Here is a 20,605-nt window from a genome sequence, read left to right as displayed (position 1 = left end):
TGGAAAAAAGGACTGAGTGAATGACCAACGTGGGGTGAAAATTCTTAAAAGGGAGCATTTCCAAGCACATTTACACAACATTTATTTTTAAAACGTGGAAACAGTTCCATCTTTTTTTTTCAGGGAAGCACAGCTGCCTTGGAAGCTGTTTCCAGTTATACAGGCATGCAAACACATGCGTAGCTGTTTCAATATGAGACGGAAAAAATTATGAAGCATATCAGTTGTGCATGAAAAGGCATGACAGAACTGCTCCAAGCAACATCTGAAACTACCACATGGACTTACAAAAAGAGCTGACCTCTTTAATTACTGGAAAAATATGCTATATTTGAGTTTCCAAATAGTCTAAAGCACTTGGGGATAGCCTTATAAATAATGTTAGAACAAAATTATATGTACAGACCCCAAATTGTTATAATTATGGAATAATTATACATGTTTATTGGTTAAATTTCTTAATAAAGTAGTTTTAAAGCACATAATTGCCAATTAAAACTTGGAATTTGTATGTCAGTTGACATACAGTATATAGTAATATCAAATTCTTAAATTAATCTTTAAAATATAATTACGGATTAAATATGATAGTATTTTATTCTGGGGTACAGTGGTGGGCTTTAAAATACATATCCAGGTTTCCAACGTGAGACCAGAAACAACACGGCTAGCTGAAACTGCAAAGATTTGATTCTTTATTATATACTGAATGAAGTACATAACTATAGACTCTGTCATTTAGGAATATTGTTGCATCTTAAGGGGTACAAGATGCTCTTTAAGAAAAAAGTAGGAAACTTACTCAATGAAATTTAAATTCAATTATATTTAATTACTGTATACCATTAGTCTTTCTCTCATAGACTAGCTATGGATGTAATCATCTCTGGGGTATATAAAGTGCTGTTACAAGTAGAATTACACACTAGATGCCCATCAGTGAAGAATTCTGAAATTCATACCCATATAGAAGTTCAGATAACTTGAACTGAGGCAATTTCTTAGAGAGGTTTTTATATTCTAGTAACAAAATATAAAGTAAATATGTGTGACTATGTAAGCAATATGCAGTAAATACCTACTTTTTGTCTATAATTTCAAAAATTCTAAATATAAATACAGTATTGATAATAAGGCAACATACAGCAACTAACTGCACACATTTACCAGTAATTCTTTATAATGTATGCAGATGTTTTACTCTGACATAAGATAAAGAAAGTTACATGTGTTTTTAACTAGACACATGTTAAAAATCTTCTTGGATAGATTCTGGAAGTATAACTGCAAATGATTCCAATGAGAAATGAGGGAGGGACATATTGGAAAACCATTGTGGATATATTAGATTGATAGAATTTAAAAGGAATACAACATAGAGAAGAAATGGAAAATACCTACTTTTTGTCTATAATTTCAAAAATTCTAAATATAAATACAGTATTGATAATAAGGCAACATACAGCAACTAACGGCACACATTTATCAGTAATTCTTTATAATGTATGCAGATGTTTTACTCTGACATAAGATAAAGAAAGTTACATGTGTTTTTAACTAGACACATGTTAAAAATCTTCTTGGATAGATTCTGGAAGTATAACTGCAAATTATTCCAATGAGAAATGAGGGAGGGACATATTGGAAAACCATTGTGGATATATTAGATTGATAGAATTTAAAAGGAATACAACATAGAGAAGAAATGGAAACTCCTAGTCTTCTGCTATCCTTTTGATCCGAGAACTTCAATCTAACTAAGCCTGCCTAACATTTCTCTAAAGTTGTTGACATTGACTACCCTGACATCTAATGCACACATACAAGTATATTATGCTGTTTCACAATCTGAAATCCCAAAATGATATTATTACTTTTCAAATTTTTCAATGCTGTGATGTTAATTAGTTTCTCTGCTGATTAGGATAAAATCCAAGAGACATGTCTTTGTCTTGCCTGAAAAATGAAATAATTAGCAAATGGTCTGAGAAATTTAGGGCAAATTGAAAACTTAGTTGAGCTAGCTAAGGTAACTGAAGTGTCCCAAGATGTGCTGACTTTCTTTTTGTCAGCAAAGAATTTTTTTATTTTTCTCTCCAATCACAATACAATATAAAATACCAACAACATCAAATTGCTTCACAATAAATCAATTTTAAGATTATGGTATACAGATTCAATGTTACCTCCTTTACTTTTGACATCTGGACAAAAAATAGCTGCTCAAGTTTCTTATACTGTATTGCACTAATATGCTATTAACTAAAACACCTTTCAAGCTGTTCCAATTTTGATCCATATCTCCTCCATATCAATTTTCATGTATATTTATTAACCTTATTTAATAGTAAATGCCCACTAAAAAGAATCTCTAATGAAAAAAAACTCCAAAAACTTCCAATAATGAAATCAAGGGGGGGGGAAAGCCAAATAGTATCTCACCATATTGCCAAATTAGCCAAATTACTAAACCTAATTAGTAATAATTCCTTTATATAGGAATTATAAAAGAAAAAATAAAAATATAAAATTTAAAATGCTGTTGTTATTGTCAAACATATTTCTACTCCAAAATTCTTTCTCCAAATGTAACTCCAAATGTAACTCCAATCTATCTCTGATAGGAAAAAAACCCAGTGTATAAAAATTTATTCTCTTGCCAAATTCTGTAACCATGTCTCTACAAAGTTCCTCTGTTCCCAAACCAATGCTAAAATCATCCTTTCTCCATGGAAATAAATACATCATTACATCTCCACCCCGTGTCTAGTTGGTGAAGCAGTGGGAAGTGATGTGTGGGTGCCTGGAGGCTGTTAGGGTCTGGATGGGTGTCAACAGACTCAAACTCAACCCTGACAAGATGGAGTGGCTGTGGGTTTTGCCTCCCAAGGACAATTCCATCTGTCCGTCTATTACCCTGGGGGGGGGGTGTTAATCGCTGACCCCTCGGTTCATAACTTGCCCGTCCTCCTCGATCCACAGCTAACATTAGAGCACCATCTTTCGGCTGTGGCGAGGAGGGCGTTTGCACAGGTCCGCCTGGTGCACCAGTTGCGACCCTATTTGGACAGGGAGTCATTGCACACAGTCACTCATGCCCTCATCACCTCGAAGTTCAACTACTGCAACATTCTCTATATGAGGCTACCTCTGAAGAGTGTTCAGAAACTTCAGATCATGCAGAATGCAGCCGCGAGAGCAACTGTGGGGCTTCCTAGATTCACCCACATTTCATCAACACTCCGCGGCCTGCATTGGCTGCCAATTAGTTTCCGGTCACAGTTCAAAGCGTTGGTAATGACCTATAAAGCCCTACATGGCATCGGACCTGAATATCTTTGGAACCGTCTTCTGCCGCACAAATCCCAGCGGCCGATAAGGTCCCACAGAGTTGGCTTTCTCTGGGTCCTGTTGACTAAACAATGTCATCTGGCGGGACCTAGGGGAACAGCCTTCTGTGTGGCGGCCTCGGTCCTCTGGAATCAACTCCCCCCACAGATTAGAACCACCACCCCCTATTTCGCCAGGCATGGGGTAATTAAGATATCCCCAGGCTAATATAGTTTATCTATGGTATGACTGAGTTGTATGGTTTTAATGATATGGGTTTTTAAGTATTGGATTTGTCACGTTGTTTGTCAATTTTGTGAGCCACTCCGAGTCTTTGGAGACGGGCGGCATACAAATGTAACAATTTATTATTATTATTATTATTATTATTATTATTATTATTATTATTTGTATCGTTACATCTTTTTATATATTTTTAGTTTTCATAAGAAATAAAATTGTATCATCATTTCAAACTTTTTCCTTTTTTTTAATATATATAATTTTTATTGATTTTTTAAGAAATTTTTACAAAAAACAGAAAACATAAAAGTGAATACCATCACCAAACAGAAAATTAAAAAACCCCTTCACCAAGGAAGATTCAATTCTATATCCTTCATTTACTTCTTTTCTGGGTTACATTATTCATTCTTTATAAAGTGATTTAATTTTATTTTTAACGTTTGCAGCGCTTACTGATATTGTTAATATATAATTTTTAACCTTTTCCCACCGCCTCATTGTTTCTGCTAATTTCTCTTCATTGTAGTTGTGTAATCTAATTTCCATAACTTCATAGTGAATGTGGTCCACCATGTACTTACACCAATTTTTCATCATCCATTTGTTAGCATCTTTCCACCCAAGCACTATAGTTGCTTGGGCGCTTTCTATTGCTGCAGTTTTAATTTCTTCATATTCTTTTACCTCACTATTTTTAATTAATAATGCTGCTTCCTTAGTTATTTCCCAGTTACTTCCTGTAATTTTATTCACTTCCACTTGTATTTGCTTCCAAAATTTTTGGACTTTGCTGCATTCCCAAAACATATGCATAAATACTCCTTTTTCCTTACATCCATGCCAACAGTTTCCTTTTATCATCGTTTGAAAGCGTGCTAATTGTACTGGTGTATAATACCATTTGTGTAAAATTTTTCTTCTCATCTCTCTTATTCTTGTATTTTTAAGTCTTTTAATATTTTCAATTATGCCTTCCATATCCCATTCATCAATTTCTAGCTCGTCCTGCCAATATCTCGTCAATTCCTTTATTACTTGCTCCTCTGCTTGTAATAATTCCCTATATATATTACTTGTTTATGCTTTTATATTCTTACTCTTTTTTCTTAATATCTTTTCTAGATTCATTTCTTGTTTGAGGAATATTTCTTTGTTTTCCCTTTTACTTAAATACGTGCTTATTGCATTAATTTGTAACCAATTTTTTTGTCCAAGGCATCTCTGTATTTCATCTTTATTAATCCTCCCATCCTTTTTGTATAACTGTTCGATTCTCTGTATGCCTTTTCTCCTTAATTCCCATATTGCCTTTGTGATGTTACATTCTTTCTTTATATTTATCACATGCAGCGTTGCTCATTTTGAATTTGTCATTTTTAATTTATCTTGCCATTTCATCCAAATTTCTATGATCGCTTTAGTGGGGTCTATTAATCTGTTTATTTCTATCTTACTCCATTTCCTAAATAATAATTCTTTATTCTTAATACCATTAATTTCTTTCTCTAATTCTACCCATGGTTTTTCCTCTAATAATTGTAATTCCATTAGTCTCTCTATTTGGTATGCGTCCCTATAATACTCCAAGTTTGGATTTCCCCAACCTCCCTCGCCTTCCGTGGCAATCAGCCTTTTTTTAAAAATTCTTGATCTTTTATTACCTTCTATCCACACGTTTAATTTAGTGTCCCATTCTTTTATTTTTCTTATTGGGAAGGTTCCATGCATTACCTGTAAAGTATATAACATTTTAGGGATAATCATCATCTTTAGTGCTCTTATTCTGGCCAATCTTCTCAAATTTTTATTTCTCCAATTCTTAATTTGTTTCTGAATTTTTTTCCATATTAAGTTATAATTAAATTCCACCATTTTTTCCGGGTTTTTTAATAACCATACTCCTAAATATTTCATCTTCTTATTGCACAATTTTAAACCCGATACCCTCCATATTTCGATTTGTTCTTTAGGCCCGGTGTTTAAACAGATAATTTTTGATTTTTTCATATTTACTCTTAACCCTAATTGGTCTTTAAACTTCTGAAGTATTGTAATCATTCTCTTAATCATATTTACTGGTGTTTCTGTAACTATTATAGCATCATCTGCAAATAAATTTAATTTTAATTCGATATTCCCTATTTGATATCCCTTCCATTGTTTATATTTTCTAATTTTATTAGCTAACATTTCAATCGCCATTGCGAAGAGCATCGGGGATAGGGGGCATCCTTGCTTGGTCCCATTATTTATTTCTATCTTCTCCGTTCTATTTCCATTCACCCTAACATAAGCTATATTTTCCTTGTATATTTCTTTTATTACTTGACAGAATCTTTTCCCCATATTCAAGCTATTACATAGTTGGAGTAAATAGTCATGGTTTATTTTGTCAAAAGCTTTGTATATATCTAACTTTAATAATCCCATTTTCCTTTTAGTTCTGGTAGCATGGTGCAGCACATTCACTATATTTCTAATAGGTTCATATATTCTTCTTCCTTTTATAAATCCATATTGATCTTTCCCAATTATCCTTGGTAATATATTTTCCAATCTGTTAGCTAAAATTTTCATGAAAATTTTGTAATCTTGATTTAGCAGACTAATTGGGCAATAGGAACCAGGTTCTTTTAAATCTCGATCTGGTTTAGGAATTGTTACAATCTCAGAGTTCTTCCATGTTTGTGGAAAATCTAATGTTGTGAGGACATTATTATATAATTTTTCCAAATGCGGTAACAAGATTTCTATATACGTTTTGTAATATTCGCCTGTAAATCCATATGATAATGATAATGATGATGATGATGATGATAATAATAATAATAATAATAATAATAATACAGCAGATATAGAAGACTGAAGAAACCACATATAATTGCTGACTAGAAAAATGTAATTATTATTATTCAGATTCAAATGCCTGTAAACAGTTCTTTAACATTTAACTTCCTGAACATGAACGAAACATTGAACATAAACTGTTTTGAACATGGCTTCTTCTGCCTACTTCTTGCTGCTAGAGATCTGGCAGTGCTTACTCTCGCATAGCCGAGTCATATTTGGCTTAAGGGAGGAAGCAATTGAGACCCTCAGGAGGGCCTAAAGATGCTCATCAGTAAGTCTGGACCTGACTTCCGGTTTGACGTCACGTTGTGGCGGAGCGGTCTTCGAGGGCTCTCGAGATCGATCTCCGCATTTCAGCTCATAAGCCCGCCGTTTGAGGCAGTTGCAGCCTGGAGGGACGAGCAACTTTTAGGGGAACTCTCAGTGCACCCGTAGCGGTAAGGCAACCCGCGGGGGGGGGGGAGCGGAGAAACGCCCGGGCCTGGGCTGAAGAGATCGGCTTGTGCCGATCCGGAGACGTGGCTGCCCGACATCCTGTAGGAAGCCAGAAGAGTAGCTAACATTGATCGAGTATCGAGAAATTTGAGTATGGCATTGGATGGTATGATGGTTGGAGAAAGTGAGAAGGGTGTTTACTGAAAGGTGGCGAGCGGTGGTGAACGTACTTCCTTGCTGTGAAGAAAAGAACCAACTCGGTGACTCAGCAAGATCATAAGGCGGCGGCCATTACCGAGTGAAGAAGAGAGGTCGGGGGATCGCATTGGGCGAGTTAGTGTTGATGGTGGAACCTAGATGAAGCTTTCCCCTGTACCCGGATTTTTGTGTTGGAGAGGATTACATCTGTTTGGATTGGCAGCAGGAGCAAAGTGGATTACAAGTGAAAGTGAATGGTGGTTTGTGGAGGTTGGTGAAAGTTTGCGGAAGTTTTGGAAAGTTGCGAGAAGGAGCAATACTTGGTGAACCGGAAGCCGACGCTGATGCAAGGGTAACCCAGCATAAACAAGTTTGAAATATTTGATTCGCTGAAAATAATTGAACAGCTTTTGGAACAATAAATATAAGAGGGCACAAGCGGGCCAAAAGTTTGATACATATTTTTGACTCTTTCTGTCTCTGACTATATCATAAACTTTGAAGATTTTCTATTATACTTCTGATTATTGACTACATATATATTGGATTTAATTCATCTCTTCCTAGTATAATATTCTTAAACTTTCTAAACAATTGACTATTATTAAACAGTTGACTAATACTTGATTAGGAAATAAATAAATATTGAAGAAGGAAGATAGAAGACAGAAGACAGAAGAAAAAGAAATTATTTAAAATTGTCCTAAAATATCTTGTCCCCAATATAATTATAAATTTCATAATCCTCTTCTAATATACTTTTGATCTTTACTTCAACCTTTCTTACTCTTTCCTATACTTTAGTAATATAATATAGTAATAATAATATAATATAAGATTCTGATATTTACATACTTTCATATTTATATATTTATACATTTATATATTTAGGAATATTGATATTGAATAGATTGGAAATAAGTTTTGAATTTCATGTGTAAAGGTTTGTTTAAGATTTAATTAATACCTGCTAATTAATTAATACCTGCTAATTAATTAAGAACATAAAGTCAAATACCAGAGTACTATTTAAAGCATTTTTGGAAATAAATTATTGTTATGAAGATTTTATAAAGATTTTATAAATTTAAGTAAATTGATAATTGTATAACTTTTGATGAATTGATTAGAGTGAATAGATATTGACTGTTATTTAAAGCAACCAATTAATTCAAATCCACCAATTAATTAATTAACAAATTCAATTGTTTAGCTATTTTTATTAATTATATTGAATAATTATAGAAACTGATTAACTGATTAATTGATTAACTGACTGCTCAATTACCTAGTGGGCAAATAGATAGTACAACCTGTGATACTGTGGGTATTAAGTCTATTTAAAATGTCAAGGCCTTTAGCAAATACCTCTCAATTCAAAGGTGGTAATAAACCTGCAACACCCCAACCTGCAACCCCTCAGAGCTCTAAAGGGGCAGAAAGTGTGACAGCTATGGCTTCTCAGCCTTCAACAACTACACTTGCATCACTGCAAGAGCTAATATTAAAAATGCAAGAATCCTTGGATCAAAATTGTGAAAAATTGGCGGGGAATATAGAGAACGTAAGAGGGGAAATTCAAAAAGATATACAGAGAGTGGAAGACAGAGTAGGTAAGATTGACGGGAAAATTGAGCTTATTCAAAGTGCACTCTCTGAGAACGCACAAAAGATACAGGAGATAGAGCAGAAAAATGAAAAGTTGGAAGCCAAATTGCAGGAAACAGAAGAAAATACAATGTCAGCCATTAAAAACATGGAAGAGGCCTTATTAAATATGGAGCTTGAAAAAGCCTCTTTTTTCTTAAGATTTCAAAACATACCAGAAACTAAGGAAGAAAACATAGCAGATACAATGGCGGAGATAATAGCGGGCGTAACGGGTTCAACAGCTAGAAGGGTACTGAAGGAAATAGATGAAATATATCGTGTGTACACTGGTTACGCCCACAGGAATAAATTACCTCGAGAAGTTCATGTTAGGTTTGTTAAAAAAACAGCGAGGGATGAGATATACCACTTGGCCAAAGATGACCCGATAATACATAAAGGAAAGGAGGTAATAGTTCTAAAGCAAATCCCCAGGCGAATTAGAGAAAAGAGAAGACAATATCAAACTTTGACATCTAAACTACACCGCCATAAAATTTCCTTTAGGTGGCTTATTCCCGAAGGCCTTCTAGTCACCCTCTTAGGGAAAAAACACAGGATTAACACAATTGAAGAGGCTCAAAACTTTTTAGATCAAAATATTAAGATAATTGAATCACAGGATTTAGGGGGAAGAGTGAGAAAGGAGGTGGAGAGTAGAGAGGAATCGATATTGGATGAGAATATACAAGAACCTGAGATCAGGTACAAACGACCAATCAATGGCAAAGAAGGGGCAACTACAAGGTCCAGAGCAGGAGGTAAAGAGCGGAACTAAGGAAACAACTATAGATGAAGAACTATCACTAATATCCATAAACATCAATGGTATAAATGCTTCAAAGAAAAGGAATAAAATATGGCACAAATTAACTAAAAGCAACCCAGATATAGCCTGTCTCCAGGAAGTACACATTAAGAAAGATCAGCACTCAGTCTTAGAATGTCCAAAATTAGGGAAACTTTTTGCTTCTTTAGCCCCAGTTAAGAAACGTGGAACTGTAATTTATGTCAAACCCAAATTAAATCCCAAATCTAATGAAGAAGGAAGAATCTTGGCAATACAAATAAACAAATATAAAACAGGCTGAATTCTATGCTAAAATACACAAAATTTTATTAGATATTGACTCAAAAAAATTTGTAATAGTCGGAGATTACAACTCGATAGCGGATAGAAAAAAAGATCACAAAAGTAATAATAAGAAAAAAGTTAGAAAAATTATCCCACACACCTTCAAACAAATGGTAGAAGAATTCCTACTGAAAGACACGTGGAGATCTTTCTACCCAAATAAGAGGTACTATACATACTTTTCATACCCACATAAGTCGTGGTCAAGAATAGACATGGCCTGGGCTTACCAAGAATTTATTCAAAATATTACAGAATCAGAGATCCTCCCTAATACCTGGTCGGATCATGTTCTGTCTGGGTTTTCCCAGACCTCAACACCAACTGAAAAAACAGCCAGACACTCTGGTAAAAGCCAAAAGTATTTTATAGCTGAAAAAAATAAGCACAAAGGAAAACCTGTCTTCACAACAGACAGGCTATAATACGTTACAGCAGGGTCCTGATGCCCAGTCAATACCACAAGCTTCTTGCTGGCACCCCCCCCCCCCCAAGGTTTCAATAGTCCAAGGCCCAAACCAGGATTGTAAGCCACCAAAGTTCACAGACAGGTCTCACGAATCTCCAAGATAAAACTCCACAAGCCAGGAAGGGTGGGTCCGCCTTTTATCCTTTCCCAAGAGCACCACACCCAAACCCAGCTGTGACCTCTAATGCTGGAAATACTTAGCCAATTGAGTCCGTCTCTGATTAGCTCTCCTTTGTCGCATATCTATGATGTCTTGAGCATTTTCCCCTAAGGAATCCAGGCTGCTTGCTGGGGAGAGCTCCCCCTGGTGGGACTCTGGCTGTCCTTCTTCTTCAGCCTGGGATTCCTCTTCCTCGTCAGTCTGCACCTCCTGTTCCTCAGCCTCTCCCTCTGAGCTGGAAACCGACAGAAGGTCAGCCATTCCCGGAGGGGTTCCAGACTGAACCACAACAGATCATAATCCAATTTGGCTAAAATGGACGGAGCAGAAAAGATTTACTAGGAAAAGGTGGTCATTAAATCAATCCATTATTAAGGAAAAGGATTATACATTAAAGATGGAAAGGGAATTAAAATATTTCCTAGAAATAAACGATAATGGCGAAACAAATAAAGGCAACCTATGGGACACTATGAAGGCCTATATCAGAGGCTTATCGATATCATACTTAACGGGTAAAAATAAGCAAAAGAAAAGTGAAATGCAAAAATTGTTTCAAAAAATTACCACCTTAGAAGAACTCCATAAAAACCCATCAGATCCAAAAATACTAAAAGAACTGAATCTAGTAAAACACAAGGTGAATTTGCATAACCAGGAGGAATTGGCACAAAAAATCAGGAGCCAAAACCAAAACTTTTTCGAAAATGCCAACAAGCCTGGGAGATGGCTGGCGTGGAAGCTAGCCTCTCAACAATCAGATAGATACATTGAAGGTTTAGTCGACTCACAGGGGGAAAGACCAAAGGAATCACAAAAAAAAATTATAGTTGAACAATTTTTCTCCAACCTATATGACCAAGAACAGGTGGAGGAGAGTAAAATTAATGACTATTTAGGACAAATAGAACTACCAAAAGTTACTGAAGATCAAAAAACAAAATTAAATGAAAAAATTACAATAACTGAACTCAGGCAAATTCTTGGTAAACAAAAAAACAACAAATCCCCCGGACCGGATGGGATACCTTTTGAGTTATACAAGACTTTACAAGGAATATTAGAGACATACATGTTAGAATTATTTAATGACATCTTATTGGGCGGGAAAATACCAGAGTCCTGGAAGCACGCATACATTACTTTAATTCCTAAAAGTGAATCCGAGAAATCCCTAATCCAAAACTACAGGCCAATTACCCTCCTTAATACTGACTACAAAATTCTAGCGGCAATTATCTCTGAAAGATTAAAACCAATCTTAAATCAACTCATCTACACTGACCAAAGCGGTTTTCTTCCATACAGACAAAGCAAAAATAATACTAGAACAATACTGAATGTAACTGAATATTATGATGTACAGATCGGAAGACAAGCTGCATTGGTCTTTGTGGACGCGGAAAAAGCGTTCGATAAAATTAATTGGAGATATTTCATACTGCAATTACAAAGAATGAACTTTGGAGATCAATTAGTGGGTTTAATTAATACAATATATACTCAGCAAAAAGCCAAAATAATAATTAATAAAGAAATGACCGAGGAAATACAAATTAGAAAAGGTGTAAGACAAGGATGCCCATTGGCACCACTGATTTTTATAACAGCATTAGAAGCACTGCTGATTAAGATAAGAAACAATTCGAAAATAAAAGGATTAAAAATTAAAAACGAAGAATACAAAGTACAAGCTTATGCGGATGATATGGTATTCATTCTGGAAGACCCACTGGTATCGGGCAAACACTTATTAAAAGAAATAGATAACTTTGGAGCAGTGGCAGGGTTAAAAATAAATAAAAATAAGACTAAGATAATAGTTAAAAATATGACTTCAAATCAAAGACTAGAACTAGAAAAGGAAATGGAAATCCAAACTGCTCCAAAGGTAAGATAACTGGGAATAGTTCTCACAGCCAAATGTAGTACCATATACAAAGACAATTATGAAAAAATTCTGCAAACGACAAAAACAAATTTGGATAAGTGGGCCAATCTCCAACTTTCATTTCTTGGAAAAATCGCAGTGATAAAAATGAATATACTCCCTAAGATTCTCTTTCTATATCAGACAATACCAATAAAATTACCCAGGAAATTTTTTGATTCACTAAAGAAGTTCACCCATCAATTTATCTGGAGCAAAAAAAAAGCCAGACTAAAATATAAACACCTACAGGATCATAGGAGCAGAGGAGGGATGGGAGTGCCGGATTGGAAGCTATACTACAAAGCTGCATCATTGAATTGGATAAGAGAATGGATCACCTTAAGGGACAAAAGAATACTAGCCTTGGAAGGCTATAACCTGGAATTTGGTTGGCACTCCTACTTAATTGGGAAAAAGGGTAAATTACTCACACATTTTAAACAGCATTTTATGAGAAAAAGCCTAATAGAAACGTGGCAATCAGTGCAAAAGTCCCAGTACCTGCAAACACCAAGGTGGCTCTCACCGAATGAGGCCATAACTTATCCCAAAACAATGATTTTAAAGAATAAGATAACTTATGACCAATTATTAAATGAAAATGACACACTAATTTCTAAATCGGACCTCCAGGACAAAGGGATCAAATTGGACTGGATCCAATACTACCAAATTAGATCTAAATATAAAGAGGACAGGGAAAGGCAAGGATTCCAAAAAATTGGCATATTTGATAAAATTTTATTGGGCACAGATGATAAACAAATCTCTAAAATATACAAATATTTGCTTTACCAAGAACTTGCTGAGGAGGAAGTAAAAGGCAATATGATAGCCTGGGGGCAAAATTTCGGGTATACGATAAATTTACCAGAATGGGAAAAAAATTGGGTAAATAATTATAAAATAACACTGTCAATCCCTTATAAGGAGAACATATATAAGATGTTCTACAGATGGCATCTTCCCCCAGCCCGTCTGTCTAAAATGTACCCAAAAATCTCCCCCATCTGTTGGAAGTGCCGGGGAAAACCAGGCACTTATTATCATATGTGGTGGACATGCTCAGTAGTCAAACAATTTTGGGGGGAAATCCAAAATATGATTGAAGAAATCACCAAAAAGGAAATAAAAATAATACCAGAACTCTTTTTATTAGGAATATTCAGACAACATTTCTCAAAACACGATAGACATCTAATACTACACATCACAACGGCGGCCAGAATCATGTATGCCCAATTATGGAAGGAGGAGCTCCCACCCACAATCTATAGTGTGATAAATAAAATTTACCAGGTGGTCGAAATGACAAAGCTGACCTACGAGTTACAAGACAAGGACATGGAAGACTTCCATAAAAGCTAGGACAGGTGGTACATCTGGGTTGCAAAAAAAATAATAACAAACTAGAACAAAATCTTAACTTATCTAAATCCAAATTAGGAACCTCAATACTAAACTTAAAAGTAATAAATTTAAACAATATCTACACAAATTAAGATACCATAGCACCATTATACCATTGAAGGATAGATATATGAGTGATAAAATGTTATGAAGAACTGGAAATGTATATATGTAATTGATATATAACAAAGTAATAAAAGGACTAGATTTAAGCTGCGCATCGAATTTACTACTCTTAGAGTAGCTCAAATGTAAATAGCGACATCAAAAATGTAATTGATAAAGCAGAATGCTTTATTCTTTTTTTCCCTTAATTTCTTTTACTTCTATTTCTCTTTTTTCACCCTTTTTCTTTTCTCCATTTAAATTTTTGTGTACCTCGTGTTGTATTATATGTATTGTAGTTGTATGATTTTAATGTAAATATTTAATAAACTTTTTTCAGTAAGTCTGGACCTGTACTTGGACTTATTGAAGTTCAAAGTAGAGAAGAGCTTTTCGCACAAGTATGTGCTCCCCAAAAAGACACACGGTCCACCTGAACATTCATGAAAGCTCAAGGAAGCTGGGGGGTAATTCTCTCAAAAATTGCCTGAGCTTGTCTGTTTTTCCACTCACCTCCCTGAACTTAGCTTTGATTCAGAGTTGCACTGCAGGTCAATGAGCTCCATTTGAAGCACAGGAGGGGCATCTTGCACATCAAAGGAGAAGGGGTCCGCAAAAGTTTGAAATGTGGCTCTGTGCATCTTGAAGTCTGCAAATCTCTGATCAAATTCCTCCTGTAGCTTCAAAATGAACTCAACATACTCCTCATCACTGAGTGATATGCCTGCATCCATGAGTGCCTTGCATGCTGGGAAATGGCAAAGATTTGTCTGAGAAAGCTGGGCTTTCCATAACATAAATTTTGTAGAGAATACAGTGGTCCCTCTATTATCGCAAGGGTTCCGTTCCAAGACCCCTCGCGATAATCGATTTTTCGCGATGTAGGGTTGCGGAAGTAAAAACACCATCTGCGCATGCGCGCCCTTTTTTCTATGGCCGTGCATGCGTAGATGGTGGAGTTTGCGTTCCCCGCCGCCCATGCAAAGGGGAAACCCTGATTCGGCTCCTCGCTGCTGCTGCGCTACCGAGCAGATCAGCTGCTGGGCGGCCAAAGGAACCTTCCCTGGGTCTTCCCCCTCTTGCTGGTGGGCGGGCGAGCGGTGGGCATCAGCGAGGAGCCGGGGTTTCCCCTTTGCGTGGGCAGCCGGGAAGACCCAGGTTGGGGGTTCGGGGGGGTGCTGGGAAGCCCCCCAGGCCGGCTGCAACCTTTTAAAACAGCCGCGCCGCTTCCCAGCTGAGTCCTGAAGCCAAACGCGGAAGTTCACCTTTGGCGTTTGGCTTCAGGACTCAGCTGGGAAGCGGCGCGGCTGTTTTAAAAGGTCGCAGCCGGCCTGGGGGGCTTCCCAGCACCCCCCCGAACCCCCTACAGGCAGCTGGCAGTCTGCAGAAATAGCCTGCAGTACTGCATTCTAACTACTGCACCACCACAGCTCCTTAAAAGAAATCTTAAAAGTATCAATATAAGTACCGTATATACTCGAGTATAAGCCGACCCGAGTATAAGGCGAGGCACCAATTTTTGCCACAAAAACTGGGAAAACGTATTGACCCGAGTATAAGCCAAGGTTAGAAAATGCAGTGGCTACTGGTAACTTATAAAAATGGAAAACAATAAAATTACATTAATTGAGACATGTTTTAGAATATTTATTTTAAAGAAAACCAGTAAACTAGCTCTGTAAATTTAAAAGAGGGTAAACAAATTAACAATATTAACAATAAATTAAAAAGTAAAAAAAGTAGCTCGATCAGGAACAAAGCTAAAACCTAAGAGTTAAAATCCTTCAAAACTGGATTCCTTCTCATCATTAATTGGATTTACATTATTGTTCTGTTTTTATATATGCTGTGAGCCACCCTGAGTCCTTGGAGAGGGATTGCATACAAATCCAATTAAATAAATAAACAAACAAACAAACAAATAAATAAGTGTATCCAAAGAAGAGCTTCAGCATTGGCTGCTGTGAGGTTATCAGCATAGAAAACCAAATAGATAGATAGATAGATAGATAGATAGATAGATAGATATAGATAGAAAGATAGACAGACAGACAGACAGAAAAATAGATAGATAGATAGATAGATAGAAAGATAGATAGACAGACAGAAAAATAGATAGATAGATAGATAGATAGAAATAGATACAGATAGATAGATAGATAGATAGATAGAAAGAAAAATAGATAGATAGAAAGATAGATAGAAAGATAGAAAAATAGATAGATAGAAATAGATACAGATAAATAGATAGATGATAGATAGATAGATAGATAGATATAGATAGAAAAATAGATAGACAGACAGACAGATAGAAAAATAGATAGATAGATAGAAATAGATACAGATAGATAGATAGATAGATAGATAGATAGATAGAAAAATAGATAGATAGAAAGATAGACAGATAGAAAAAGAATTCCTGTCTAGCTCTGCCTCATAACACATTATTAGATCCTATCCAAGCAAGGACAGCAACTACCACAAAATACCATTTTTTAAACAGTTTAAATCCTTTCAAAGGAGGGGGAGGAGAATCTGACAGCAGGGGGCCTTTTTAATCCGACTAAGGGCAATGCAGAGAGAGCAAAGAATAGTTACTCACCATTGCTTTTTTCCCCTCTCGGTTGGAGCAAATGGCTGCCTCTGCTTGAGCTAGGGAGAGGAACTACGGCGTGCGAGAGGGGACAAAAGCTGGTGCCTCCTCGCTCTGGCTCAAGCAATAGCGCCCTCGTGTGGTGACTTTGTCAATGACCCGAGTATAAGCCGAGGCTGTGTTTTTCAGCCCATTTTTTGGGCTGAAAAACTCGGCTTATACTCGAGTATATACGGTAATGGGTAAAGCCTCAGGATTTTTTAAAGATTCATGCAAAACACACGAATATTCAAAACTGCATCAATGGCTGTGCTGAGATGGCCACACCAAGTTATCCTAGACAAGCTACTTTAGTTCCATTTCTTTTTACAGGAAATATTTGTCTCCTTTCATAAAAAACTTAATAAAACATGTAGACTTTTGGGGAGAAATACAGACACCTTCATTCATTCAGTTAATTTAGTTAATAGTTTATTAGTACACTGTGTATAAATTGCCATAACTTTTTTTTGAATAAACATTAGTAAAAACAAGCAAAGTAAAGAATTTACCTCACTGAAGCGAGTTATCATTTTGCCCCGTGACACGTCCCAGATGAAACCACCATTTCTTGAAGTTGCACCAGCTATACAATTCAAGTCTCCTTTATGGAATAAAATAAAAAAAATACAGAAGATTAATCGTACAGACATTTATCCTTTCTTTTCTAATTCAGCATCTTAGTCAGTAACACTGTGAAAAGTGGACTTTCTTGAATTGAAAGTTTTAAAGGGCACTTCTAACCTACAAACTCATTCTTCTAACTGACAAAACCTTCTTCTACTTGTTTGTTAGCAAGCTGTGTTTAGATACAGAAGTGATGGGCATACTATTACAAGTTCTGAAGGACAGCTCCTTCTGGAGAAAATGTATCCATGTGGTCACTGACTTGATGGTGTCTTCAATTCTCTTTATACTGATACAAGATTTAGGAAGATGTTCAGTTTCAAATGCAAATTTCACATTATTAAAAAGAATAAGGTAAAAAAATCTATCTGGTAAGTAGGAAAGGGGAAGATTATTGTTTTGCCTTTCAAGATTTATTTAGAACAAGGACTTGTATTCTTAAGCAAGATATATATCTATTGACATTTTATGAAACTAGTATTCTTTTGCAATCAAGTTGAATAATTTACCATACCCCCATATTTTGTCATTATACATGTAATCCATAAGAGCTATTATTAATGTCCACAATACATTGCAAATATAGTTAGTGATAAATTCTTACATTAAAAATCCTAAACCTACAAGAACACTGAAATTCTATACTATACTAAATTGAGTTCTACATTTTCTATGAATTAAATATGTTAACATAGGGTATTTATTGTGATTTCTCCTTTTTTGCAGCATGTTCTGTCAAAAGCATTGCTATGTACAGGCCGTTATAATTTTATTCACTTATTAGAAAGCAATGACTGAAGAGTTGAATTTTAGCTAAAAGGAATTTAACAGATTGGAATATACTTCCAATAACATGCCTAGGTGAACTAGTGCTAAATATAAACTTTTCCACAAAATCCACTATGAATATGTCAAGGGAATCTCTTGAAAGTCTAATGTTGGGGGATATTGGTAACAATGCTCAGTTAGCAATTAATGCTCTGCACATAAACTGTTTTTCTGCAAAATATTAACACAGCTATCCCACTTTAAAAATAAAATCATCTCCCACAACCAATGAGAATTTCCTTTTCAATTATGTACCAAAAATTTTTAAGGTTCAATATTCTTACCTGGAGCCCATGAAAGTGAATATATGACTCCCTCATTGCCAGGGGAAGTACAGATAGCTGTTAAAGTAGTTATATCCCATACTTTTATTGTTCCATCAAATGATGCTGTAGCTAAAAGGTCAGGGTTATCAGGTTTGAATTTACAGTCAAAGATAGTTTCAACATGACCCTAGAACAGAAATAAACGCATTAGAACATTTCTTGTATACTTTATATCACAGAATTTGTTTTCTTTTATTCTAGTTTTATCTTTTAAAATAAACACACCTCAAAGCATAAATCTATTTATTGATTCTCATATTTTCAGGCTGCCCTTCATCCAGATTATTCCACAGATAAAACTGTATGCACAAATGAAGTACTTTATCAGATCCAAATAATATTAAAAATATATGAATAATATAAATTTAAATTTAAAATAAAATGGACACACTTGTATTTTGAGACTACCACAGATTCAAAAATCATTGTTTTATTTTAGGGGAATGTTCAGACAGAAATTTGGTCTATTGAAATTCACTAAATGGGCTTTATGTAAGTTTCACAGTATTATGTATTCATCACAGCAACCACAGGATCTTTCAATATTTTTGTAGATTATTATTCCATCAATTATGGTAACTTATTGCTAACAAAAGCTCCTAAATTACATTTAGTATTACACTTTACACTATTCTTCCACTATGTTATTTATCATATTTATCAAAATGGGGACATATACTATATTTCTTCGATTGTTTTTATTTATGTGCCATATTTACTGAATTGTAATTTTGTTACAGTGTTTCACATATGTAAAAATATTTTCTATTAGATAATCCGTATCTTCAAGAATGGATAGAAACATGTAATGCCTATATCAGGCAGCTACCAATAATAGCCTATGAATGATTCCCATAGCCATGATTGTAGAAGATGAAAACATGGTAATAGAACTTTGGTGATAGAAACAACAGATGAGGACTGGAATTTGTATAAAAGGACAACTTATATTGAGCATACTGTTCTGATAATAATCTCTAGAGTAAGATTACATTACTACATAAAATACAGTTGAACTGATCTGAACGTGTTGTTTACGTAACAGATCAAACATACCAAATCTCGAAGAAATTCCCATTTCTTAGCTCCCATGTTATAAAGCCCCACTCCACCATCCATAAAACAGCAGACAGCATGTCCAGGAGGAAGTGAAAATGCTTGATTCTGGGTTAGGGTTGGAGATGGAACAGCCTCACTTGTAGATGATGTATGGTGGTTTTTTGTAGAAGACTGTGAAAAAAATGCTGAATGAAAAGGTAAAATATTATTATTTATTTATTCAATTTTTATGCAATTTTAATGCTGCCCTTCTGCTTAGACTCAGGGCGGCTTACAACATGTTAGCAATAGCACTTTTTAACAGAGCCAGCATAATTATTAGCACAATTTTCCTTTCTTCTCCATTAAATCTGCTGCTAACTAAATAAAAAATATTTTTGCATATTATAATATTTGCACTAAAATTATTATAGTTGAAGATAACTGTTAAATCTGAGACAGAAAAAAATAACTCCCAGAATACTGAGAATAACCATTTATCAGCTATCAAAGAGCTATCAAAATTTGTGTAGTTATTGACACCTAGAGCTATACCTACTTGGCATTTAAATATTTATTAATTATAATCAACTTGGTTCTATGCCAACTTGCCAAGATATTTAGTAATTTAAAACTTTTTACCTTCCAGTGTTTTTCCTATAGGTACAGGGTCTTTTTTCCATTTCAAGCCTACATTGATCCATTGATTCTAACAGAAATTGACCAACTGACCTGTCTGATTTCATGAGGTAAAAATGATTGGTCCAAAGTCACTGGCTCATTTTCATCTAAAGAGGACCAGAATTTACATGATTGTGTAACATTCAATCAGAAAATATGGTCTTAGCTCAGTGTAGAAACCAGAAATCCCATGTAGCTGTTTAAATTAATTACTCAGCTCTGAATAATATTAAATTATTTGTTATTGTTCCAGCTGATAAAATAGACGTTTAGTGACGTCTTTGCAGGAATGGCTAATATCTACTAAAGTCCATAAGATATCTCACATCGAATTAACATTTGATCTATCAAAACACAGAGCATAGATTAAAGAGGAGGGTTTCCAGAATAAATTTATATTTTTTACAAATAGTAAAAATATTATAATTTATGCTGTAATGACAAAAGCTTTTGTCAAAAGATATTAAAAATAGTAGGAAAAGTAATAAAAGTTGCAACAATTTCAAAGGAATAATAATCAAGCTATTAAATTATATTTATTTATTGAGCATA

The 20,605-nt window shown here is 35.1% G+C and overlaps 1 protein-coding gene across 1 annotated transcript in view; it reads right to left on the bottom strand.

Annotated features, from left to right (window-relative positions):
• WDR17 (WD repeat domain 17) overlaps positions 1-20,605 on the bottom strand; it is a 157,100-nt gene that overhangs the window by 70,892 nt on the left and 65,603 nt on the right. The window contains exons 7-9 of the mRNA XM_070757477.1: positions 19,391-19,578; positions 18,293-18,461; positions 17,066-17,157 (exon numbers count right to left, since the gene is read on the bottom strand). Of these exons, the coding sequence (XP_070613578.1) occupies positions 17,066-17,157; positions 18,293-18,461; positions 19,391-19,578 (449 nt within the window). The remainder of the gene's footprint in view (positions 1-17,065; positions 17,158-18,292; positions 18,462-19,390; positions 19,579-20,605) is intronic.

The sequence above is a fragment of the Erythrolamprus reginae genome, chromosome 7, assembly GCF_031021105.1.
Source record: "Erythrolamprus reginae isolate rEryReg1 chromosome 7, rEryReg1.hap1, whole genome shotgun sequence".
NCBI classification, from domain to species: domain Eukaryota; kingdom Metazoa; phylum Chordata; class Lepidosauria; order Squamata; family Dipsadidae; genus Erythrolamprus; species Erythrolamprus reginae.
This window is presented reverse-complemented; position numbering and strand designations above follow the sequence as displayed.